Consider the following 26,062-nt stretch of genomic DNA (forward strand, 5'->3'; position numbering starts at 1 on the left):
GATCCATTTGTATGAAATAAAATGTTATTTCCTTTTAAAAAGAAATTGTTTGAATCACATTGCTGTTTCCTGTTGCTTTTTTCATACACTTTTAGTTGCTTCATGTGCATGAGATCTTCCTTGATTGTCACTACAATTGGGAGCTAGTAATCTGGTGCATCTCGTTAACGCTTTTCCTCCTAAGATTTGTTACCCTTGGATCAGAAACAAGTAAAAAATATAGCAATACCTCAATATTACTTACTGAACAGGTGAGAATGCGTGTTTATTCTGTTATAAGTTAATGTCTATAATCCACATATTAAACTAAAAATCTTTTCATTTACTTCAAGTTTTTTAGGAACCTGTTAGATTGCATTTGTGTTACAAAACAAAACTTGAGATTTGAAAGAACACAAGCCTCACCTTCAGTGTTCTTGCCTCGATGCAGATTTCAAATCTAATTGCTGTTTTTCTGTTTCACTTTTATTTGACAAGAAGGAAGTACTATTTATAGAAACGATGAATTTTAAACCATTAGTGGGATATATTTGCTTGGCAGTGTAGCAGAGCCATATTTGAATAAGTATGAATTTTTATTCAGTAGGAAGGGTAAAGCATAATAATTTTGATGGTTAACTGTATTTTGTATGAATTTGTTTAATATTTTCCTTACCATTTCATAGGAATTATTCAGAGAAACGTACAGCCAATGAAAACCTTTTTAGTGTTTTTGTCAGGGATAGTTTGATTTTTAAAAATCGGTAACCCTGTCACAGGAGCTCAATTAAAGGGAAAGGGGAGAGGAACAGACAAACCAGTTGATTTACTTTGCTCTAGTTCTCACTTATTCTTGAGGTTGCTTTTGCTCTGGGACTGCAGTGTTTCACCTGTTATTAAATAATGACATCCGGTTTGCCTTTCTTGTGTCAGCTTTCATTATATTTGAAAATTTAAATAAGTCCTTGTTTTCTTATTATAAAATAACATGTTTATTGTAGGAATTTGGACTATAAAATATAGTATGAAGGAGAATATTAATGTCATCTGTAATCTCAATAACCAGAGAACCACCACTAATATTTCAGTGCCTGTCTTTCAGTTCCTTTTAAAAATGAGTATTGTAATTTTTTAAAAATTTTATTATGTTAATGTTAGTCACCATACATCATTAGTTTTTGATGTGGTGTTCCACGATTCATTGTTTTCATATAACACCCAGTGCTCCATGCAGTAAGTATTTTTAACTATTTATTCCTTTTTTATAAAAAGATAAACCTCTACTTGAAAATGGAGAAGAAACCTAACAAAAAAGAGGAACTGACACTAGTGAATAATGTTTTAAAGCTGGCTACTAAACTGCTAAAGGTAAAAATGAAATTGAAAATGGATATAATGTAGAATATGCTGTTCTGACATTATAACTGAGTCTTCTGTTTGCAGATCCTACCTTGTGTTTGGTTTTTATGATTATCCAAACTGTTTCCAAATTATATTTGAACACATTTATGCCATGTACATTTTACTTACTGTAAAACGAATCAAAGTAATCCAAATCATCTCATTTTGAAATTTTAATAACTTTTAAAAATTTAAGACTTTAATAATGTTTAAAGTATTGTAGAGGTTGGCGTCTTTGGAAATTTTGCCTCCTAGAACTTAAAATAGATTTCAAAAAGGGAGATTTAATGTTAACTTGGAAATTTTCTCATTTTGTATTTCTGAGAGCGGTCTTCTGCTTGGCCTGAGTTAGCTTAAAAAGTAGTAATACATAATAATTATAATAAATATATATTACCAGTAAACATTTAAATTTTCAAATCATTTTTTGTAACAATCAAAAAGAATATAATTTCAAAATATCTGATTTCATAATAATAACTCTTGGAGGTAATTCAATAAAATGTTTTTAGCACTGCTTTGCAGTGTTGGTAATGCTTTTCTTTCTTAAAAGGAAAATGTTGTTTAAAATCTCAATTTCTATAGCAAATTGAATGAATTCTTAGAGTTGTTTATAAGTGTTCAGAGAATGGTACAGAATTAGTTGTGTCTCAGTGTTACGATTATTTCTTCAATTAAAAAGTCTTAATGGGCTATCCGGCCTCACAGCGTACATTTGGCGCCGACAAGGCTCTGAAGGGGCGGGGGGCTTGTCTGGTGCCTGTGTGCACAGTACCTTCAGAGTGTAGGCACTACGCTAGACAGGATGAGACTCAGAAGCAGTTTCAGTCCCAGAGTAGAGAGACATAGGAGATAACTAAAGTACAAAGCACAACAATGTGATCCTTTTTGATCATACACAGTCGTACACAGTCTTCTACTCAGAAACCAGGGACTCAATATTGGTTGTTCCCTCTCTCTCCCTCTTCACTGCCAAGAAATTCTGAGGCCCATTGATTCACCCTCTCAGATAGTTTCCAGTACATCCCCGCTTCCCTGTCAGTCCTGCCCTGAGTCAGACCCTCATTGTCTCACTATCCATTGAACCTTCAAGGCCTTCCTGCTTCTAGTCTTCCAGCTCTCCAGCCCATCTTCCACATTGCTTCCCCTCTGCCGGTGGTCTTTCTCACCTGCACATCTCATACACTTCTCCCCGAATTAAATTCCACTGGTGCCAGTCTGTCAGTACAGTCTGCATAAAGAATGACCCTTACCTCAGTGGTTTTATAAATTTGAAGGACTTCTTTCCTTGCACCTGGGCTCTAAAATGCTGAGCAACCTGTAGCGATTCAAAGGTGCCATGTTGTCATGTGTCTTACGGAATGCCTGTTCTGTCCTCCCTCCAGGGCCTGTACCTTTCATACACACCTCTTCTAGGGGAGGCTCACAGCTGAATTGTTTATTTTGCATATCTGTTAGACTATTAAGTCCTTCAGCACAGGGACTGAATCCTAATTTCCCAGAGCCTAACACAGGGCCTGCCATATAACTGTAAATCTGAGAATTAATAAATCAAAGAATATTAAATCTTTGAATCAGTCAGTTCTTATATTCGAAAAGTAATTGTCTCAAAGGGAAGTTTATGTATGTATGTATGTATTAATAATGGCAGAAAATTTGGCTAATTTTCTGATTTTTCCAAAAATCTTCCATTTTCTCTTCTTATCTTAGAAAATGTTTCCAAACCCCTTGGTAGCTACTGGACCGGTACTTTACTAGTCATTCATTCGAGACAGGAATTAGAGTTACAAATATAGGTTATAGAGTTCTTTTAATGAAAATCACTTCTAAAAAAAAAAAAAACACAAAGTGTATTTACTTCTTTCAAGTTTAATCAAGTTTATCCTTTCTAAAAGTACCCATAATTTGTAACTTTTTTGAAAGTGTTTTTGAAAATTCTCATTGTATATCGCCCTGAATTAGTTTAACTGATAATTCTTCTTTTTTTGCTTTTTTTAAATTTTATTATGTTATGTTAATCACCATACATTACATCATTAGTTATTGATGTAGTGTTCCATGATTCATTGTTTGCGTATAACACCCAGTGCTCCATTCAATACGTGCCCTCCTTAATACCCATCACCAGGCTAACCCATCCCATTAACTGGTAATTCCTAATGAGTTTCCAGACTCATGGGTTTTTTTCTTCTGCTAGGAATTGGACAGTCCCTTTAGATTGTATGGGCTTACAATGAATCCACTGCTTTATAACATCACCCAGGTTGTCATCCTGTCAGCTGTCTCTGGTGTTATCAGTGACTTGCTTGGATTTAATTTAAAGGTAAGACCTTCCCGGTATTTTTTATTTCTTAGTGCCCTGTTATACTTTGTGACATTTATTTTACCCCATTACTCTTTAGAGATCACCTATGCGCAGTGATGAAGTCATTTTAGTAATACTGTACGCAAAGAACGAATAATATTCTTGGTTTATAATGCTGACGGAACGCCTAATTTCGAACAGTGTTCATACAAATAGGACTCTTGTATAGAATAAGTAAAGGGATTTATTTTTACTTATATAATCTGAATCTAATTTAGGTGATAAAAAAGGAAAAGAAGAGCCCTATTTCTTTTTTTAGCTAAAAGTGATATTTATTATATAGCAATACATACATCCTCTAACATATGCACAGCTCTTAGTGAATAAGGTGTAGATTATTCATATTATACCAGTAGTATGTATATATTGCTACTTCTCAGTAAAAGAAAGCAGGGGAAATCTGATTTTCACTTTTTTATTTTAAGGTGAATTCTTGAAAACACAGGGATAAAGGAGTTTAAAATAGTAGAACCTACTCTTGTTTATGAATGAAATTTAGATAAAAGCATTATGTAATGTAATTTAGTAATTTGCAGTATTAAAACTGACTCTAATGGTTACTACTTCTGTTATTTTTTCACTAGCTATGGAAGATTAAATCATGACAATTCAGAGAAAAGAAGATGTAGCCTCTTTTCCAGAATAAGAGTACCAACTAAGCTGCCTGCAAGCAGTCACTGACTCTTTGCTTCAGGAGTCTCAGCTGGGAAATCGAAGTGTTTACATCAGACTGTCTTGTGCAATTCTTATATTTATTTTACTTGTTCACTGTTTTTTTTACGTTTATTTTAGTCTTTATATTTTATTTTTAGCATTGATGTACTTAGTTGTTGCAAGGGTGATAAAACTGATATCCAGATACTTGAGATCCTGGTAATTGTTCATAAATAGTTGACAAAATAACAAATCGTGAGACTAGAAGCCATTCTAAGCACTGTTTCTCCATCAATGCCGTGAACTTGCCTTACTTGAAAGGAAAACTTCTTTAACTTTGGAATATTGCATTGGACTCAGCTAGACACAGGAAGTATCTTCTTTGGTAAATCAAGATCCAGTCAGGGTTTCTTTTGAATTATTTTGGAACAATGCCAGGATCTACACTGATTAAGCTGCAGTTACACACCCTTCAGTATTAATATATATGGTATTACATAACAGGTCAACAAGTGCTCTTTGATGATAAAACTCTTAATAGAGCAATAATTGTAAATGGTTACCATACTGTAAGATATTTTGATAAAAATTAACTAGTAATAATTGTATTTATTTGAAACACTGGGCTGTTTGCACAGCTCCAACTGTGCATGCTCAAAATGTGCACTTTTTAAAATTGTTACTTTTAAATGCGTATCTTTATATGGGATATGTTATAGTGTACTAGGGCATGATATGGTATCCTTTTGAGTGAGGTATACACTCATCTCACAAGTGAAGTGCCTATTGATATTACTAAAGTACATTATGTTTACTCAAGTAAAATAATTTTTCCCCATGGTACACTATAGTGTATACACACTCAAATGAACAACTTAAGAATAAGGTTAAGAACCAATAAAATATTCCTCTGATTGCTAGTTATTAAAACTATATCCAGATTTTCAGAAAAGAGCTTCAGTTTGCAAATTCTATCTTCTAAACTTAACCTGGTGCATCCCCCTTACCCCCAATTTTATAAGGGCTATTTTAGATGCTTTTAACCTGGAAAGTTACCTACTCCCCCTCCCCACCACCACCACCACACACACACACCCGCAATTTGCCAAGTGTCCAAATGAGAACTTACCATGTTGGCATGTTAGGTAAATAGAGTGAATATGATGGTATCTTACATTCGGCCTTGATTTTAAGTTGTTACATTTGTACAATCAAGAATATATTAGGAATTACATGAAACATGAAATGTTTTTGCAATTTTTTTTAAACTGGGTATCTAGTTTCTAAAACAAAGAATTTATTTGAAACAGTATAGAATTTTCTTGGTGCAAGGTGTATCATGTTGAATATCCTCACATTTTTTACCATGTTTTAGGGAATTTAAAATAATTAATTGTAAATGATTTATTTGATTGGTGCAGTTTTAATCCCCAAATCGTAATCTTAAGATCAGGAATGCGTAGAGAACAGAGCCATGTCATAATATCACTTTGCTCTTACCATTCCTTTTGATCAGCCTCAATTCAGCCTCATTGTGTAGTGTATTTTTTTTGTGTAGAAAACAACAAAAGCAATTTGTTTTATTTGCCTGTGTTCTCATATGTTTAATAATGACCAAAGTGCATTCTGAGTTTTTTCAAGGAATGTATTACTGGAGCTTTAAGAACATACTTATTTTCTCATGTGAAAATTTAGGCTTTGTTTGATATGTTTCTTCTTCCTCTATTGTCTAATGTTGAGGTTGTTTTTAGGAATTATATTTTATAAACTTTTTCAGAATAAGGTACATACCTATACAGAACTTAACATTTTGCACAGAATATATCAAATATATTTTGAGAAAAAAAGTACAGCATGAGTTCTGTTAGGAATAAAAGATAAAACTATTGTATCTCACAAAAAAAAAAAACTTATTTCAGAATGGAAATATTTTTGAGAAAGGTAGCTGAGTATGCGTGTTTTGGATTGAAGTTCATTTTAACTTAGAGTTGGGAGTTGATTTGTTGAGTACAGTATACCTCTCAACAACCTATAAATAATATGAATTATGTCACTAAGGTGGGCAGCAGTAGAATACCAAAAGGAAAAAGTTGTCATTTTAAGCAATTTCAAAACATTAATGGAACTGTTTCAAAGCAGAAAAATTGACATTTGCTGCCTTTAAGAATACCATGAATGTAAGAAATTGAAAGAAATTGTAACATATCACATAATATAGAAAAGGCAGTTCAAAGATAGAATTGTGGCAGATGTTGTGTGTTAACTGTTGTTTCTTTGCCACATGTGTTGTATTTGAAAGTTTGAACAGCAAGTTTAAAATAAAATATTCTATGCTGACAGTGTTAAGCTGGAGGTGTTTTCTGTTTTGTTTTTTTTCCCCATTTGCAATCCATATACACTTCTATGGTAATTTTGTATTTACTATAGCATGAACTTTAGTTATAACTCTTAGATTTCAGGAGAATGGAAGTACATTTTTTTAAACTCCCTGACATTTAAGATTTTGTTATGATTCTTAACGTAAAAGAATAATAATACATATGCAGGTCTTTCATCACCAAAATGCTATCATATTGTTAATTTTTTTTTTTTTTTGCTTGTTTGTTTGTATTTAAATACAGAAAACTGGCTGTGGCCTGGGATAGTAAAACTCACTGTCAGAAGGATAGTGGTATTTTTAATCTAACAGTTTTGCCACATGAATTCAGCAGGAGAGATCATGGCCAAAAATAAGATGGGTAAGCATTCTAATATTTCTATTACCTAATTGGTACAAGTGTTCATAGGATTTTAATAAATCAGGGGCTATTAATTCAAGTGCACTTTCAAACTTACCTTAAACTTAGAATTGGCTCTTTTAATGAATCTCCTTTCAGACTGCAAAATAGAGCCCATGATTGGCACCTCCTTGAATTGCTATATCACTTAGAACACTAATTCTCAACCTTTTTTCTGCCAAGCCTATACAAAGGATATCACAAATGCTTATCAATAACACTGGCTCCCCACAGAGCTTACCTCCTGGAGATGAGACTGCAGATCTAGGAGGCAGTATATTTTCAAAAAGATATTCCCCAAACGATTTGGAAAATTTGCCTCACCTGTCAGTCCTCACCGCCTTGAGAATTACTACCTTAAGATCAGGAATTCCATGAGATTTTAACTATATGCCTAGCACATAAAATGGTGCCTAATACGTAGAAAAATCTCAGACTGAATGAATGAATGAATGACCTGAGTGAAACAGGACCTTAGACACCACCTTGTCCAAAGTTCTTATTTTACCAGATAAAAAAACTGAAACCACAAAAGAGGTTAAGAAGCTTGCCCAAGGTTGCCCTAGTTAGTTAATGATAGAACCCACACTCTCTTTTATTCTCTTTGAAAGTATATTCTGTAGAGACAGGAAGATGGTGGAGTAGGAGGACCCTAGGCTCGCCTTACCCCATGAATACAACTAGATAACTATCAAATCATCCTAAGTACCCCAGAAATTGACCTGAAGACTGGCAGAATAAACTCCACGACTGAAGGTGGAGAAGAAGTCACACTGAAGAAGGTAGGAAGTGCGGAGACCTGGTTTAGGGGAGAAACAGATCCTGGCTGCTGTGGAGGGGAGGTAACTGTGGTTGCACAGAAGGGAGAGAGAGAGGGAAAGAGGGGTCACAGGGGAATGCACAAAGAGAATGTTCCCTCATAGCCATTGGTTTGGAAAGTGAGAGGGGCTGAATTTTGTGAGTTCTTGCAACCTGTGAGGCTTAAAGCCTGGAGTTTTTTTTGTTTTGTTTTGTTTTTATTTATTTATTTGACAGAGAGAAAGAGCGAGCACAAGCCGGGGGAGCAGGAAAGGGAGAAGCAGGCTCCCTGCTGACCAGGGAGTCTGATGTGGGGCTCGATCCTAGGATCGACTGAGCCACCCAGGCCCCCAAGCCTGGAGTTTTAAAGGTCAGCAGGCTTGGCTGGAATACAGCCTAGAGAGCACTGTGCTGGAGAGAAGGTAGGCAAACAACCTGGGGGGTGGGGGGGGTGGAAAAAGCATGGAAACAGCAATCTGAAGAGCACCTGGAGCACCCGGTGGGGAGACTAATTGCTCTTCTCAGAGCGTATCCCAGAGTGGCAGTATTCATGGAGACTCCTCTCCGGGAACGAAGGAGCTGGCCAGTGCCATTTCCCCTCCCCCGCCCCCAGCATAAACATAAAGCTACCTGTGGAAAGCAGCACAGTGTGGACACTGGTTGCCTAACTTTCTTGTGCTAAGCCCCATCCCCCTGCACTCTGGTGGAACTGCCCTTTCAGTCACACCTACCTTAGTCCCAGCATGGTGGGCCCCTCCCCAGAAGACTAGCACAAACTCCTGCCCATACTACTTCTTCCAACCAGTGAGTTCTGCAGGGCCTCATTTCTGGTGGTGGTGGTGACAGGTCTCATTTCACAAACAGACCAGAGCACACCTAGTTAAAACTCACCACATTCTGGCCAAGGACCACACACTGCCCATAGCAGGCAAGGAGAGCCTGTGCGGACAACTGGCCTGAAGGATAGAGCAGCCAGAACACAATAGCAGAGAGCACACCGCACACGCTGGAGACACTCCCTGAAGTGCCAGGCCCTGGACATTACCGTGATCTCTTCATAACACCATTACTTTCAGGAGCAGGAGACGACTGACTTTCCTAACACACAGAAGCAGGTGGAGACTTAGACAAAATGAGAAGACAGAAGAATTTATCCCAAGTGAAAGAACAAGATAAGGCCATGGCCAGAGATCTAAGTGAAAACAGATATAAGTAGTATGCCTGATGGAGAATTTAAAGCAATGATCATAAGGGTACTCACTGGACTTAAGAAAAGAATGGAAGGCATCAGTGAGACCCTTACCACAGAGATAAAAGTTAAAAAAGAATCAGAGATGAAGAGTGCAATAAATGAGATTAGAAACATACCTGGTGCAACAAACAGCAGGTTGGAAGAACCAGAGGAATGAATGAATGACCTAGAAGACAAAGTAATAGAAAGCAATGGAGCTGAACAAAAGAGAGAAAGAATTATGCAACACGAGAATAGATTTAGGGAACTCAGTGAGTCCATCAAACATAATAACATTTGTATTATAGGAGTCCCAGAAGAAGAGAGAGAAAAAGGGGCAGAAAATTTACTTGAAGAAATAATAGCTGAAAACTTCCTTAATTTGGGGAAGGAAAAAGACATCCAGATCCAGGAGGCACAGAAAATTCCCACCAAAATCAACAAAAGCAGGCCCACACCAAGACATATTGTAATTAAATTTGTAAAATATAGTGATAAAAAAAATCTTAAAAGTAAGACAAAAGTCAGTAAATTACAAGGGAAAACCCATAAAGATAGCAGGAGAGTTTTCAACAGAAACTTAGCAAGCCAGAAGGGAATGGCATAAAATATTCAAAATGCTGAATGGGAAAAGTCTGCAGCCAGGAATACTCTATCCATCAAGGCTATCATTCAGAATGGAAGGAGAGATAAAGAGTTTCCCAGACAAACAAAAACTAAAGGAGTTAAAAACTATTAAACCAGCCCTGCAAGAAATATTAAAGGGGACTCTTTGAGTGGATAAGAGAGACCAAAAATGACAGTATAAAGGTAGGGGGGCGCCTGGGTGGCTCAGTTGGTTAAGCGACTGCCTTTGGCTCAGGTCATGATCCTGGAGTCCTGGGATCGAGTCCCGCATCGGGCTCCCTGCTCGGCAGGGAGTCTGCTTCTCCCTCTGACCTTCTTCCCTCTCATGCTCTCTGTCTCTCATTCTCTCTCTCTCAAATAAATAAATAAAATCTTAAAAAAAAAAAAAAAAAGGTAGGGAACACAAAAGCAATAAAAATATTTCTGTAAAAAATCAGTCAGGAACACACACACACAGGATATAAAATGTAATAATATATACCTAAAAATGGGGGAGGGGAGGAGAAAAGAATGGGTTCAAACTTAAATGACCATCAACTTTATATATATAGACTGTTGTGTGAAAAAAAGGCTACATATAAACCTAATGGTAACCATATATCAAAAATCACTAATAAACATGCAAAGAATAAAGAGAAAGAAATCCAAATATATCACTAAAGAAAATCAAAACATGAGAGAAAGACAAGAAAGGATCAGAGAAAATCTCCAGAGACAACCACAAAACAACTAATAAAATGGCAATAAATACATATCTATCAATAATTACTTTGAATTTAAATGGCTAAACGCTCCAATCAAAAGACAGGGTGTCAAAATGGATTAAAAAAAAACAAGACCCATGTATATGTTGCCTGCCAGAGACTCATTTTAAACCTCAAACCACCTGCAGATTAAACCAGAAACCACCTCACTCAGTCAGAAGAGCATGCAACTCTTGATCTTGGGGTCATGAATCAGAGCCCCATGTTAGGTGTAGAGATTACTTAAATAAAACTTAAAAAAAAAAAAGGGATAAAGCCATCAAAAGGAATGAAATCTTGCCATTTGCAATGACATAGATGGAGCTAGAGTGTATTATGCTAAGTGAAATAAGTCAGGCAGAGAAAGACAAATACCATATGATTTCACTCATATGTGGAATCTAAGAAACAAAACAGATGAACATATGGGAAGGAGAGGAAAAAAAAAGAGAGGGAACCAGACAATAAGAGAACAAACTGAGGTTTGATGGAAGGAGGTGGGTGGGGGATGGGCTAAATGGTTGATGGGTATTAAGGAGGGCACTTGTGTTGAGCACTGGGTGTTATATGCAAATGATGAATCACTGAATTCTACTCCTGAAAACAATACTACACTATATGTTATCTTAACTAGAATTTAAATAAAAATTTGAAAAAAAAAAGACAATGAAAGACTTAATGCAAAATATTATAAAGCAATGAAATCGTGAAAGTTAGAGGTTATGTCTAAGTAACTGTTTTTGAATTTTGGTTTTGAAACTTACGACATTTTTTTTAAGATTATTTATTTATTTATTTGACAGAGAGAGAACAAGAAGGGGGAATGGCAGGCAGAGGGAGAGGGAGAAGCAGGCTCCCCGCTGAGCAGGGAGCCCAACATGGGTCTCGATCCCAGGACTCCAGGACATGACTCAAGCCAAAGGCAGACGCCCAACCGACTAAGCCACCGAGGCACCCAACTTATGACATTAATTCAATATTTTTCTATTAGAAAAAAAAAGTGAGGGGATAGAGAAGCATTTATCATACAAAACATGTCAAAAGAAAGCCAGAGTAGCAATACTTGTATCAGACAAACTAAACTTTAAAACAAAGTCTGTAACCAAAGACAAGGGCACTATATAATAATAAATGGGATAATCCAACAAGAAGATACAACAATTGTAAATATTTATGCACCCAACATGGGAGCGCCCAAATACATAAAACAGTAACAAACATAAAGGAACAAATTGATAATAATACAATAATAGTATAGGACTTTAACATGCCACTTACATCTATAGATAGATCATCCAAACCGAAAATCAACAAGGAAACAGAGGTTTTGAAAGACACACTGGAACAGGTGGATCTAACAGATATATTCAGAACATTCCATCCTAAAGCAGCAGAATACACATTCTTTTCAAGTGCACATGGACCATTCTAGAAGTCAACCAGAAGAAAAATCTGGAAAGACCACAAATACATGGAGGTTAAATAACATGCTACTAAACAATGAATGGGCCAACCAGGAGGTCAAAGAAGAAATTAAAAAATACATGGAAACAAATGAAAATGAAAACACAACAGTCCAAAACCTTTGGGATGTAGCAAAAGCAGTTCTAAGAGGGAAGTATATGGCAATACAACAAAAAAAATCTCAAAAAACAACCTAACCTTACACCTAAAGCATCTAGAAAAAGAACAACAAACAAAACCTAAAGCCATCAGAAGGAAGATTAGAGCAGAAATAAATGATACAGAAACTAAAAAAAACAAAAACACAAAAAAAACCAAAAACACAAAAAAACAACAGATCAATGAAACCGGGAGCTGGCTCTTTGAAGGAATTAATAAAATTGTTAAACCTCTAGCCAGGCTTATCAAAAAGCAAAGAGAAAGGACCCAAAAAAATAAAATCACAAATGAGAGAAAAGATGTAACAACCAAAGCCACAGAAATACAAAGGACTGTGAGAGAATATTGTGAAAAAACTATATGCCAACAAATTGGACAACCTAGAAGAAATGGATAAATTCCTAGAAACATATAACCTACCAAAACTGAAACAGGAAGAAATAGAAAATTTGAACAGACTGATAACCAGGAAAGAAAGTGAATCCATAATCAAAAAACTGCCAACAAACAAAAGCCCAGGACCAGATGGCTTCATAGGCAAATTCTACCAAACATTTAAAGAAGGCTAATGCCTATTGTCAAAATGTTCCAAAAAATACAAGAGGAAGGAAAACTTCCGAATTCATTCTATGAGACCAGCATTACCCTGATACCAAAACCACTAAAAAAAGACCACTAAAAAAGAGAACTATAGGCCAATATCTCTGAGGAACCTAGATGCAAATATCCTCAACGAAATACTAGCAAACCAAGTGCAACAACACATTAAAGTGTCTGGCTCTTGGTTTCAGCTCAGGTCCTGATCTCGGGGTCCTGAGATTGAGCCCCGCATCGCGCCTTGTGTTCTGTGTGGAATCTGCTTGTCCCTCTCCCTCTGCTCTTCCATCTGCTCTCTCTCTCAAATAAATAAATAAAATCTTAAAAAAAAAGAACCATATGATCATTTCAGTAGATGGAGAAAAAACATTTAACAAAGTACAAAATCTACTCATGAAAAAAAACCCTCAACAAAATAAGCTTAGAGGGAAAATACCTCAACATAATAAAGGCCATATATGAAAAATGCACAGCTAACATCATCCTCAATGGGGAAAAACAGACCTTTCCCTCTATGGTTAGGAACAAGACAAGGAGGTCCACTCTCACCACTTTTATTCAACCTAGTACTGGAAGTCCTAGCCACAGCAATCAGACAACAAAAAGAAATAAAAGGCATCCAAACTGGCAAGGAAGAAGTAAAATTTACACTATTTGAAGATGACATAATACTATATATAGAAAACCCAGAAGACTCCACCCAAAAACCGCTAGAACTGATACACCAACCCAGTAAAGTTGCAGGATACAAAATCAATGTACAGAAATCTGCACATTTCATATGCCAATAATGAAGCAGCAGAAAGAGTAAATAAGGAATCAATCCCATTTACAATTGCACCAAAATTAATAAGATACCTAGGAATAAACCTAACCAAAGAGGTGAAAGAGCTGTACTTTGAAAACTATAAAACTTTGATGAAAGAAATTGAAGAGGACACAAAGAAATGAAAGACATTCCATGCTCATGGATTGAAAGAATATTGTTAAAATGTCTATACTATACAAAGCAGTGGACACATTTAATGCAATCTCTATCAAAACAGCATTTTTCACAGAGCTAGAACAACAATCCTAAAATTTGTATAGGACTACAAAAGACCCCGAGTAGCCAAAGCAGTATTAGAAAAGCGAAATTGGAGGCATCACAATTCTGGACTTCAAGTTATACTACAAAGCTGTGGTCATCAAAACGGTATGTTGCTAGCACAAAAATAGACACAAAGATCAATAGAAAAGAATAGAAAACCCAGAAATGAACCCATAATTATATGGTCAATTAATCTTCAACAAAGCAGGAAAGAATAGCCAGTGGGAAGAAGAGAGTATCTTCAACAAATGGTCTTGGGAAAAGGGGACAGCAACATGCTAAAGAATGGAACTAGACCATTTTCATTCACCGTACACAAAAATAAACTCAAAATGGATTAAAGACCTAAATATGGGACCCGAAACCATGAAAAATCCTTGAAGAAAGCACGGGCAGAAATTTCTCTGACATTGGCTGTAACAGCTTTATTCTAGATAGGTCCCTAAGGCAAGGGAAACAAAAGCAAAAATAAACTATTGAGAATACATCAAAATAAAAACCTGCACAGTGATGGAAACAATCAACAAAACTAAAAGGCAATAGGAGAAGGTATTTGCAGATGACATATCCGATAAAGGGTTAATATTCAAAATATATAAAGAACTTATAAAACTCAACACTCAAAAAATGAATAATTCAGTTAATAAATGGGCAAAAGACATCAATTTCTCCAAAGAAGACCTAAAGATGGCCAACAGAAACGTGAAAAGATGCTCAACATCACTTATCAGGGAAATGCAGATCAAAACTACAAAGGTGAGGTGTTATCACCTCACACCTGTCAGAATGGCTAAAATCAACAACACAAGAAAAAGCAGGTGTTGGCGAGAATGTGGAGAAAGGGGAACCCTCTTGCACTGTTGGTGAGAATGCAAACTGGTGCAGTCACTGTGGGAAACAGAATAGAGGTTCCTCAAAAAGTTAAAATTATAACTATGCTATGATCCTGCAATTATACTACTAGGTATTTATCCGAAGAATACAAAAATACTGATTCAAAGGGACACATGCAACCTGATGTTTATAGCAGCATTATCTACAATAACCAAATTATGGAAACAGCCCACATGTCTATCAACTGATGAATGGATAAACAGGAAGTGGTATACATACACAATGGAATATTACTCAGCCATAGAAAAGATTGAAATCTTGCCATTTGCAATGACATGGATAGAGCTAGAGAGTATTATGCTAAGCAAAATAAGTTAGAGAAAGACAAATACCATGTGATTTCACTCATATGTGGAATTTAAGAAACCAAATGAGCAAAGGTGAAAAAAAGAGAGGCCAACCAAGAAACAGACTCTTAACTAGAGAACAAAGTGATGGTTATCAGAGGGGAGGTAGGTGGGGGGGTGAGTTGAATAGGTGATGGGGATTAAGGAACACACTTGTGATGAGCACCAGGTATTATATGAAAGTGCTGAATCAGTATATTGTACATCTGAAATGAATATTACACTGTGTGTTAACTAATTAGAATTTAAATAAAAACTTAAAAATAAACTCAAGACTCCCCTATTTAAAAAAGAAAGAAAGTATATTCTGTAATAGTACCTCTGTACCTCTTGACTGATCAAAATACTTAATCATAGGAAAAATATTCTGGAGAGAGCGAAGATACTGATAAATTATCTGTCCATATTTGTAATGAGGTCATATATAAGGTAATAGGCCTTGGCAGTAGGAAAAAGTCAGAAGTCATTTGACATCCTTATTCAACTCTTGGCAGTGTGGTTTGTTGGAAAGTATATATGCTTTGGAGTCACACTTGTTTTACAGTCTTGGGCAAATTCCTTAGCCATGTGTGAGTTTTGGTTTTCTCAGCTGTAAATTACTGATGGTGATAACTAATACGTAAGATACAGGGCTATTAGGAGGATTAATGAGACAACTTATGTAAAGCACCTAGCAAAGAACTGACATGTATGGTTATGCAGAAAGATTGGTTCTTTTTCCTCTTCAAATAAGTAATGGCCTAGAGCAATTAACAAGAATTTCCAAGCTAAACCATTCATATTACATATGATATCATGTGCATTTCTGGCAAATATGAGACATAATTAAGAATTACACATCATATAAATTATCATACAGGAAAAATTCTTTTACAGGGAGTCAACATTTAATTCGTTCATAAGCAGGCATAATAAAATATGGAAGGGAAGTTTTCTCATTCTTTTGTAAGCCTATATGTTCTATCCAATTATGAACAATTTTGCTTAATTCTCAGGTGCATATCCCATTCATATCTTTTTATTGTTAGTTAGAGCTCTGTTTCATTTATATGTGGATTCCCTCACTAATAATACCCAGGAGCCTTTTTTCTTTTGCCTTGTCTCAACCCTCAACCTTAAGTTGTCTGCTCACTGTTCATGCTTTGACTTGCTAGGAAACATCTGACTTGACTTTCTACAAATTATGCTTATGAAGATTTTACTGGAAACTCTGAGTTGTATATTTGACAGGGTGTTTTTTTTTTTTTTTTTAATCTCTTGTACATTTGTATGTTCCCTACAATGGCTCTTTCAAACCTTCTCTGTCATCCTGGAGCTCCTAAATCCCTCTCATCCTAACACTATCAGCATTTTTTTCCTCTACATCGAAGAGATAGAAGTCATCATGTGTGAATTCTATCACTTTCTCCCTTTGTCAAGTCCGTGGAACAGGTGTTGCTCCGTGAGGTCTGCTGTCCATCAGCGCTCAGGACTCTGTCGCTGCCCTTCTATATGATACCTCTTCGGTTTTGCCCTACCATCATCTTTAATCTTTTCCTTTTCTGATTTCATGCTATAAGCTATTTAGATTTCAACGAGAGGTGCTTCAATCTAGAGTATGAGAGCACTATTTAAGGTTTATGGGTTGGTTGGAACTATGGTATGCTGGATGGCACTGTGAGGGGCTTGCCATACCCTCAGCCCTCGTCTAAACAAAGCAGGAATTTGCTTCTTCATGTTCATCAAGCTCTGTTGGACCTGTATACATAAACAAGCCCTGTTTTTTGAAAGTTTGTGTGATGCCACTATGCTCTTATGAAGGACTTAACATTAGTACCTGTTTTCTCTAACCAAAAGAAATTGAAGAAGATTTTGGCTATTAAAGAAAAGGTGAAAAGTGAAAGTAGCATTCAGAGTTTGTTTTGCAACGAGCCGTTATAGGAGCAGCAAGCACCCCGTGCCCCAGGAGTGGCCCTGTCGAGCTCCTTCCAGGGAATGACAGAATCTCAGCATCAAGCTGCCATAGTTTGAACTGTGTCTATGAGTATCTGTGCTTTTATCTCCATTTATTCTGTGCATCCATTAGCAAGATGAGTCCTAAGGTATCTGAAAAGCCTAAGACAGGCTATTTTTTGGGTCTAGGGACACTAAAAAAGTTTTCTTTATAAAGTAATAATGGTAATTGCTTCTTTGCTCTACACTATTCAGTTTCCAAAATAGGAATGCTGTTCTTTCAGGTAGCAAGGGAACACTCTATTACTTTTCTCTCTCAGGCACAGCTGAATGGACAGTGTTTGATGCCCAGCCCTAAGGTAGCCCACGATTTTATGGGCCTGTGAGTAACCTCTGAGACCAGCTGGACAAGAGCTGTGCCCAGTAGAGGCACCCTGTCCTGGGTGGTGACTTGCCGACCCAGTCAGAATCTCTGTCACTGCAAGTTTGAGTCAGGACACAGTGTGAGCAGGGAGAGTTGCTAGAAAAGCAGAGACCCCAAGAGAAGCCAGGAATTAATAAGCAGAGCCATAAAGTAGAGAGGAAGTCGTTATAGTGGAGAAGGGAGAAGCAGCTAACAGAAACTGCCCCCAAACGGGCAGAGGCAGAAAAACACTGATAGCTTGGCAGCCCGTGCTGTTGGGTCCTTAGTTTCAGACTGTGGTGGCTTCATTCTGCAGCCTGAATCGTGAGGCCAAGATGTCCCCGTTTATCTTCTGATAAATTCATCACGTGAAATAACCGAAGGCTGGTTCTCAGCCTGAACAAGCCTCGCACGTTAGGCTTCCTGTTTCATCTTAAGCCTCTTCTCTGATTGCTCTCACTCTGTGTCTTTCTCCCCATATCTACTTAAATATAGTACTTGGCAGTCCACTCTTTCAGCATATTTAGACATCCTCTGTCTATGAAATAGTTCTCAATCTCCATACCAAGAGTTGTGCTTGTTGCTTAGTTCATATAAAGTTATTCAGCTCTGTGTATTCAACAGTGACCTGAAGTTCAAATTAGTGGCTTGATTTTTTTATTGTCTTTTAAAGCTAATCCAACTCTTACTGCCAAATTTAATCATTGACTTTCTGTAGTTATTCAATAATCTCCTTAACAGGTAGGTTTTCAGGAGTTAGGGGTTGTCTTAGTCAAATTCTCGTACGAGTCTTGATCAATTATTTATATATGAGAATTCCTGTTTTTCCCAACTTTGGTACTAAGAGGTATGCTTTGAGGCAAAATAGACTTGTTGCCAAAGGCTATGACCAATTTGTGTCCCTTGGTATCTATACCCAGTGCTAGCACATTCATTTCCTTGTTTGTACCCAGAAATGCAGACGTGGAGCTAGCAGCTCCTCTACCCTCTATTTATATCCTTCCTGTCGCTCTCAGACAGAACTGCTGGGTCAGAGCAGTGGTGCCGGAAGGTCCTCACAACACGAACGCTGCTGTTTGGGGGAAGACGCTGGAAGACATGAGCCTCGGAAATGTGGGAAACAGACCAAATACTTTTCCAATTTTATTCAGTTTCTCTTTCATCCATTCCGTGAATAATTTTTGAATATTATGTGCCAGGCACTGAGCAAGCACTAGCTCTACAGAAATTAAAATATAGTCCATCCTTTCATTTAACTTGGAAGTAGGAAGTAGTACAGTCATGCAAATCAGTCACAGTTTGTGGAGGGCATGTGCTGTAACGGAGTGGCCAGTGTCAATGTCACATGCAAACAGTGGTAGGGCTGGAAGATGCCTTTGTGAAGCCAAGGAATTTGAATTTTCTCGTCAAAGGTTAGGACAGCCGGCTAGTGTGGGCATGTCGTAGTTGCTTGCTGAATACCAAACCGAGGTGTCACATTTTTACGGGGACACTTAGTCACTGGCTCCAGACTGAGAATTAATTTTTCTAACTTAAAATTTTAGCACATGTTAAGGACTCTGTTAGAATTTTTATTTAATTAAAAAACAAAAAACAAAAACCTGAGATGTCACAAATTTGTATCCCAGAGTGTATGTAATTAAATTTACCTCAGTTTCTTTGTCCACATTTGGGTGATGGAATTAATTTATAATTATTTGCAAAGTGATTTTTTTTTTTAATTACAGAATAAGGTGCACCAAGTCATGTGCACTATGATAAAGATTATGGGTTCTGGAGTCAGGCAAAGCTGGGATTCTTTGCATGTGTATGACCTTGGGCAAGTTACCTTACTTCCCTGATTCTCATCTGTAAAATACAGTGCAGAGCTGCTAATGCTGGAGTCTAATGCAGTTCTTGCAAGTATAAAATCAGGGAGGGTTTGTGTAATGGGCATGGATTTGCCCTACACTCCTCCTGTGTAACAGAATATCAACGTATCTGTCCTCTGTCAAACTAAATCTGGCCTTGAGCACCTGCTCAAAATGCTATCAACAATTCAATCTGTTGGGGCGCCTGGGTGGCTCAGTCATTAAGCGTCTGCCTTCGGCTCAGGTCATGACCCCAGGGTCCTGGGATCGAGCCCCACATCAGGTTTCCTGCTCGGCGGGAAGCCGGCTTCTCCCTCTCCCACTCCTCCTGCTTGTGTTCCTGCTCTCACTATCTCTCCCTCTGTCAAAAAAATAAATGAAATCTTAAAAAAAAAAAAAAAAACAATTCAGGTTTGGAGGAGCCCCTCCTGCCTCGATACAGAAATCCAGTGGATTCAGCCAGCACCTGGGAAGTGTGGAAATGGCCTCGTCCTTATTCTCTGGTGGTAGCTATTCCTCCATCCTGGCGCTTCTGTCCGGCTGACACCTCCTGTGTCTGTTGGGCACTGATGCTCTAGCCAACTCAGAGATGCTCCCCATAGAGGTCCTCCCCTGCTGACCCCAGACTCAGCCTCACAATTGTCACCTCTGCTTCAAGGCCTTAGATCTCGGTGCCCATCTCCCGCACATACCCCTCAGCCATGCTCCATCAGACACATCCGCAACCTCTCTGGAGGAGGAGCCCCTCTCCCAGCAGCTCCCACTCCCTCAGTTTCCACTAGCTGCCTTCAATCCACTGGACTCCCAAGCCAAAGCCTGGCTGACTTGTCTTCTGGGACTTGACAACTTCTCCTGTCAGCCCAGGAACTCCAACAGCAGTAATCCCCATGGAGGGGAGGGAATCGAGTTCAAAAGAGGATTGTGTGACCATCTTCTTGGAACAGTGGAGAGGAAGGACACTGCTTATTCTTCTGAGTCTCTTTCAGCAGCAAATATTCCAAGTTATCTTGCCACTTAGGGAACATGCTCAGTCATCTCACAATAACTATTAACTATTAGCATTATTTTTATTAGCATCCCTTTTGGCTAATAGGCAAAGGTTCAGAGAGATCTCAGTGAATTAAAGAAATTATCCAACTAGAAAATGTACTGGAGAAACTGAAGCTGTCCAAAGAAACAAGTCTAAACTGTTAAAGGGATGAAAATAAGGCTTTGGGAGAAAGCATTAGGATTTTTCAATATGGAAATCAAACAAGTGGAAGGCTTACATTCGTCTTTAAGCATGTGACAGGTTTCAGCCAGGGTCCTGACAAGCTAGCTGTTCTTCATCAACCCCAGGATTTAAAGCAGCGGATGGTAATTTGAATTGCATTGTCACACACACAAAGTATCAAGTACTTACTCAATGCAGAATGCTAATAGAATTTGTGGATGTCGTGACCCCAGGGACGCTGGTGGTGTTCACCTGCTAGGAAAGGAGGACTGGCTTAGTTGATACTTTGGGTCCTCCTCAATACTATGATTCTGCATATGCTTTTGTCACTTAGCCGGTGATCCTGAAAGTCATATTTTCTCATGTACAGTTAAAATACGCAGTGAGATATGTCATGGACGGAAGGTCTCACTCGGAATATACCAGGAACCTAGGCTCCTATCTGCTGTTAGACTGATTTCCTGCATGACCTAGAGTAGCCGTTTACCCTGTATCTAAATAGAAATAGTTCAGAATTAGAATTTGTTGACCTATCTATCCTCCTTTAGCTTTACCATTCTGAGATGTCTTCCTATTTTCTCTCTACTAATGAGCAATAGAATTAAGAATTCTTTTATTTTCAGAGAGTTCACTGTGGTTGTAATTTCCTAATGTAAATATGTAATTTATAAGCATCTAGTCTCAAAATGTAGGTCTTTGAACATAGGTACTCACTGAGGGTAGGATAAAGGGGGAGCAGCAGAGGGACACCAAAAGGTTTACTAAGAATGTGATTTCTTCATAATGGACTCAATGCTGGCTGCCTGTTAGAAAGGCCTGGACACACACACACACACACACACACACACACGAAAATACTGATATCTTTGCTCCACTCCTAGAGATTCTGAGAGGAGGAGATTTTTTTACTCCTCACCAAGTTGTTATTGGGGAGCAAGAGTTGTCATTACTAAAATATGGTCTACATTATCAAAAGAATTTAGACAGTGATGAAGACATTGTCAGTGGGTACATGAGCAAAGAGGCTGGAACAAATGTATCTACTATGTTGACAACTTAAAATTTTGTGTCCTAAATAATGTATCACTGTTTTCTATTATTTATTTATTTATTGGGTGGGGGGCACTTCTCCTGCCATAGCCCCTGATCCTTGACACATGCTGACAGCACACCCAAGTGATTACTGTTCCTGCTTCAGGGACGTAGAGATAAGCGGTATGTTCAGAGAGTGTCTGTCCACTGAGTGGTGGCCGTGACGTTTAGCCCCTCTGTGTTCCCCTGGGTGCTCATCAGTGGTACACAAGTACTGCAAGTCTTTTAGGAACTTTGTTTCAAGAGGATATTTAAAAAGGACAGAGTAGCAGTTTGTTGCTGAAATTGAACTAATCCAAACTACCTAGGAAAGCTAGCCTTTAAATCAGCATGAACCCTGCCTTCCTCACTTTGTCACAGATCCTTTATGGTTGGCTCAGCTGCAAGAATTGCCTACATCTTAGTTGGTAACTGAAGTCTTTAAAAAAAAATGAATAATTTAAATCATTGGTTGTCAAAGTATGGTTCAGGGAACTCTGGGGGTTCCCAAGATTCTTTCAGGGGTCTGCAAGGTTAAAATCATGCACAGGTAAGAGATCCATAAAAGTGTATTATGGACCGATGGATTTCAGTGTAACAGTATAAAATGTGCATGGTATGGTTTCAGATTCCACCCTGTGATTTACCTTTAAGAAAATAACACGCCAAGGGGCGCCTGGGTGGCTCTGCTGGTTAAGCGTCCGACTCTTGATTTCTGCTCAGGTCATGATCTCCGGTTGTGGGATTGAGCCCCGAGTAGGGCTCCACACTCGGCAGGCAGTCTGCTTGAGATTCTCTCCCTCTCCCTCTGCCCCTCCCCCACTCATGCACGCATGCTCGCTCTCTGTCTCTAAAATAAATAAAATCATTTTTTTTTAAAGAAGATAACATGCCAAGTTTTGGTACAGCAGCAAAGGAGAATATCTACAATTATCAGAAGCCTAATAAAATATTTCTTTTTTCCAACAACATACCTATGCCAAGCTGAGTTCTTTTTTTTTTTAATTCCAAGATCTTATTTAAATTCAAATTAGTTAACATATAGTGTAGTATGGGTTTCAGGAGTAGAATTTAGTGACTCATCACTTAACACAACTGCCCTCCTTCATGCTCATCACCCAATTAATTACCCCATGCCCCAACCCCCCTCCCCTCCAGCAACCTGTTTCCTATAGTTAAGAGTCTCTTATGGTTTGCCTCCCTCTCTGTTTTTATCTTATTTTTCCTTTCTTTACCCTATGTTCATCTGTTTTGTTTCTTAAATTCCACATATGATTGAAATCATAGTATTTGTCTTTCTCTTATGAACTTATTTCACTTAGCATAACACACTCTAGTTCCATCCACGTTTTGCAAATGGTAAGATTTCATTCTTTTAGATGGATGAGTAGTATTCCATTGTATATATATACCCCATCTTCTTTATCCATTCGTCAGTTGTTGGGCATTTGGACTCTTTCCATATTTTGGCTATTTTTGATAGTGCTGCTATGAACATTGGGGTGCATGTGCCCCTTCAAATCAGTATTATTGTATCCTTTGGATAGATACCTAGTAGTGTAATTTCTGGGTCATAGGGTAGTTCTGTTTTTAGCTTTTTGAGAAACCTCTATACTGTTTTCCAGAGTGGCTGCACCAGTTTGCATTCCCACCAGTGTAAGAGGGTTTCTTTTTCTCCACATCCTCACCAACACTTGTTGTTTCTTGTGTCTTTTATTTTAGCCATTCTAACAGGTATGAGGTGATATGTCATTGTAGTTTTGCTTTGCATTTCCCTGATGATAAGTGATGTTGAGCATCTTTTCATGTGTCTGTTGGCCGTCTATATGTCTCCTTTGGAGAAATGTCTGTTCTTGTCTTCTGCTCATTTTTTAATTGGATTATTTATTTTTTTGTGTGTTGAGTTCTTTATATATTTTGAATACTAACCTTTATTGGATATGTCATTTGCAAATATCTTCTCCTATTCCATAGGTTGCCTTTTAGTTTTGTTGATTATTTCCTTTGCTGCAGTAACTTTTATTTTGATGTGGTCTCAATGGTTTATTTTTGCCTCAGGAGACATCTAGAAAAAGGTTTCCATGGCAGATATCAGAGAAATTATTTCCTGTGCTCCCTTCAAGGATTTTTATGGTTTCAGGTCCATAAGTGATGAAGTTTCATTCTTTTACACGTGGCTGTCTAGTTTTCCCAACATCGTTTGTTGAAGAGACTATCTTTCCCATTGACTATTCTTTCCTGCTTTGTTGAAGATTAATTGATCATATAATTGTGGGTTTATTTCTGGGTTTTCTGTTCTATTCCATTGTTCTATGTGTCTATATTTATTCCAGTACCATACTGTTTTAATTACTACCGCTTTGTAATATAACTTGAAATCTGGAACTGTGATGTCTCCAGTTTTGTTTTTCTTTTTCAAGATTGCCTTGGCTATTCGGGGTCTTTTGTGGTTCCATACAAATTATAGGATTGATCTAGTTCTGTGAAAAATGCTTTTGGTATTTTAATAGGGATGACATTAAATCTGTAGATAGCTTTGTGTAGTATAGACATTTTAACAATATTTGTTCTTCCAATTCATGAGCATGGAATGTCTCCATTTTTTTGTGAGGTTTTGAATTTCTTTCATCAGTGTTTTATAGTTTTCAGGGTACAAGTTCTTTTACCTCTTTGGTTAAATTTATTCCTAGATATTTTATTATTTTTGGTACAGTTGTAAATGGGATTGTTTTCTTAATTTCTCTTTCTGCCCCTTCATTATTAGTGTATAGGAATGCAACAGATTTCTGTACATTGATTTTGTATCCTGTGACTTTACTAAATTTATCACTTCTAGTAGTTTTTTGGTGGAGTCTTTAGGGTTTTTTATATATGGTATCATGTCATCTGCAAATAGAGTTCTACATCTTCCTTACCAATTTGGATGCCTTTTATTTATTTTTATTTTCTAATTGTTATGGGTGGCTGACTTCCAACACTATATTGAATAAAAGCGGTGAGAGTAGACATCCTTGTCTTGTTCTTGACCTTAGGGGAAAAGCTCTCAGTTTTTCACAATTGAGTATAATGTTGGCTGTGGGTTTTTCATATAAGGCCTTTATTATGTTGAGATATGTTCTCTCTAGACCTGCTTTGCAGAGGGTGTTTATCATGAATGGATGGATGTTATACTTTGTCAAATGCTTTTTCTGCATCTATTGAAATGATTATATAGTTTTTGTGCTTTCTTTTATTGATGTGACATTTTATGAATACTGGACAACCCTTGCATCCTGGGAGTAAATCCCACTTGACTGTGATGTAGAATTTTTTTAATGTATCATTGGATTTGGTTTGCTAATATTTTGTTGAGAATTTTAGCATCTATGTTCATGAGAGATATTGGCCTGTAGTTGTCTCTTTTTTAGTGTTTTTATCTGGTTTTGGTGTCAGGGTGATGCTGGCTTCATAGAATGAATTTGGAAGTTTTCCTTCCTCTTGTATTTTTTGGAATAGTTTGAGAAGAAATAATTATTAGCTCTTCTTTAAATTTTTGGTAGAATTGACCTGTGAAGCCATCTGGTCCTGGACTTTTGTTTTGGGGGAGTTTTTTCATTACTGATTCAATTTCATTGCTGGTTATCAGTCTGTTCAAATTTTCTATTTCTTCCTGCTTTAGTTTTGGTAGGGCATATGTTTCTAGGAATTTATCCATTCTAAACTGTCCAATTTGTTGGCATATAAGTTTTCATAATATTGTTATAAATGTTTGTATTTCTCTTTTGTTTATATTGATAGACTCAATTTGCTAACATTTTGTCAAAAACTTCTATATCTACGTTCATGAGAAATATTGGATCATGGTTTTTCTTTTCTCATTATATCTTGTCTGGTTTTGTCATACTGGTCTCATAAAATAAGTTGGGAAGTATTTCCTCCCCTTCAGTTTTTTTTTCTAGAGGAGCCTTGTGTAGAATTGTATTATTTCTTCCTTGAAGGTTTGGCAGAACTCCTCAGTGAAGCCATCTGGGCTCTGATTCTTCTTTGTAGAAGATTTTAAACTACAAATTCAATTTCTTTAGCAGGGGTGATCTTTAGTAGCTTGTGTCTTTCAAGGAATTTTCCATGAGTTGTAGTACTTTGTGTCTTTTAAGGAATTTGTTTATTTCATCTAAGTTGTTTGATTTATTGGCATAAAGTTTATTCATTATTTCCCTTATTTTTTTTATTTTTTTCCCTTATTTTTTAAACATCTATGAGCTTTGTAGTGATATCACCTCCATCATTCCTGATATTAGAAATTCATATATTTCCTCCCAATTAGTCTAGCTAGAGATTTATAAATTTTATTACAATACTCTAAGAATCAATTTTTTTAAATTTTTTATTGTTATGTTAATCACCATACATCATTAGTTTTTGATGTAGTGTTCCATGATTCATTGTTTGTGCATAACACCCAGTGCTCCATGCAGAACATGCCCTCTT

At 37.2% G+C, this 26,062-nt stretch overlaps 1 protein-coding gene and 1 long non-coding RNA gene across 5 annotated transcripts in view; one reads left to right on the plus strand and one right to left on the minus strand.

Moving 5' to 3' along the window:
* Positions 1–6,745, plus strand: part of PHTF2 (putative homeodomain transcription factor 2) — a 116,254-nt gene extending 109,509 nt beyond the window's left edge. For all 3 annotated transcript variants that reach the window (XM_078060063.1, XM_078060062.1, XM_036100321.2), the window contains 4 exons: positions 96–251; positions 1,252–1,347; positions 3,578–3,703; positions 4,330–6,745. In XM_078060063.1, the coding sequence (XP_077916189.1) occupies positions 96–251; positions 1,252–1,347; positions 3,578–3,703; positions 4,330–4,350 (399 nt within the window). In that variant the 3' untranslated portion in view covers positions 4,351–6,745. The remainder of the gene's footprint in view (positions 1–95; positions 252–1,251; positions 1,348–3,577; positions 3,704–4,329) is intronic.
* LOC118540965 (uncharacterized) overlaps positions 1–20,833 on the minus strand; it is a 34,586-nt gene extending 13,753 nt beyond the window's left edge. For both annotated transcript variants that reach the window (XR_013443106.1, XR_004919894.2), the window contains exon 1: positions 20,714–20,833. This is a non-coding gene — a long non-coding RNA (uncharacterized LOC118540965). The remainder of the gene's footprint in view (positions 1–20,713) is intronic.
* Between the last annotated feature and the right edge of the window lie 5,229 nt (positions 20,834–26,062).

This window comes from Halichoerus grypus, chromosome 12 (assembly GCF_964656455.1).
Source record: "Halichoerus grypus chromosome 12, mHalGry1.hap1.1, whole genome shotgun sequence".
NCBI lineage: Eukaryota > Metazoa > Chordata > Mammalia > Carnivora > Phocidae > Halichoerus > Halichoerus grypus.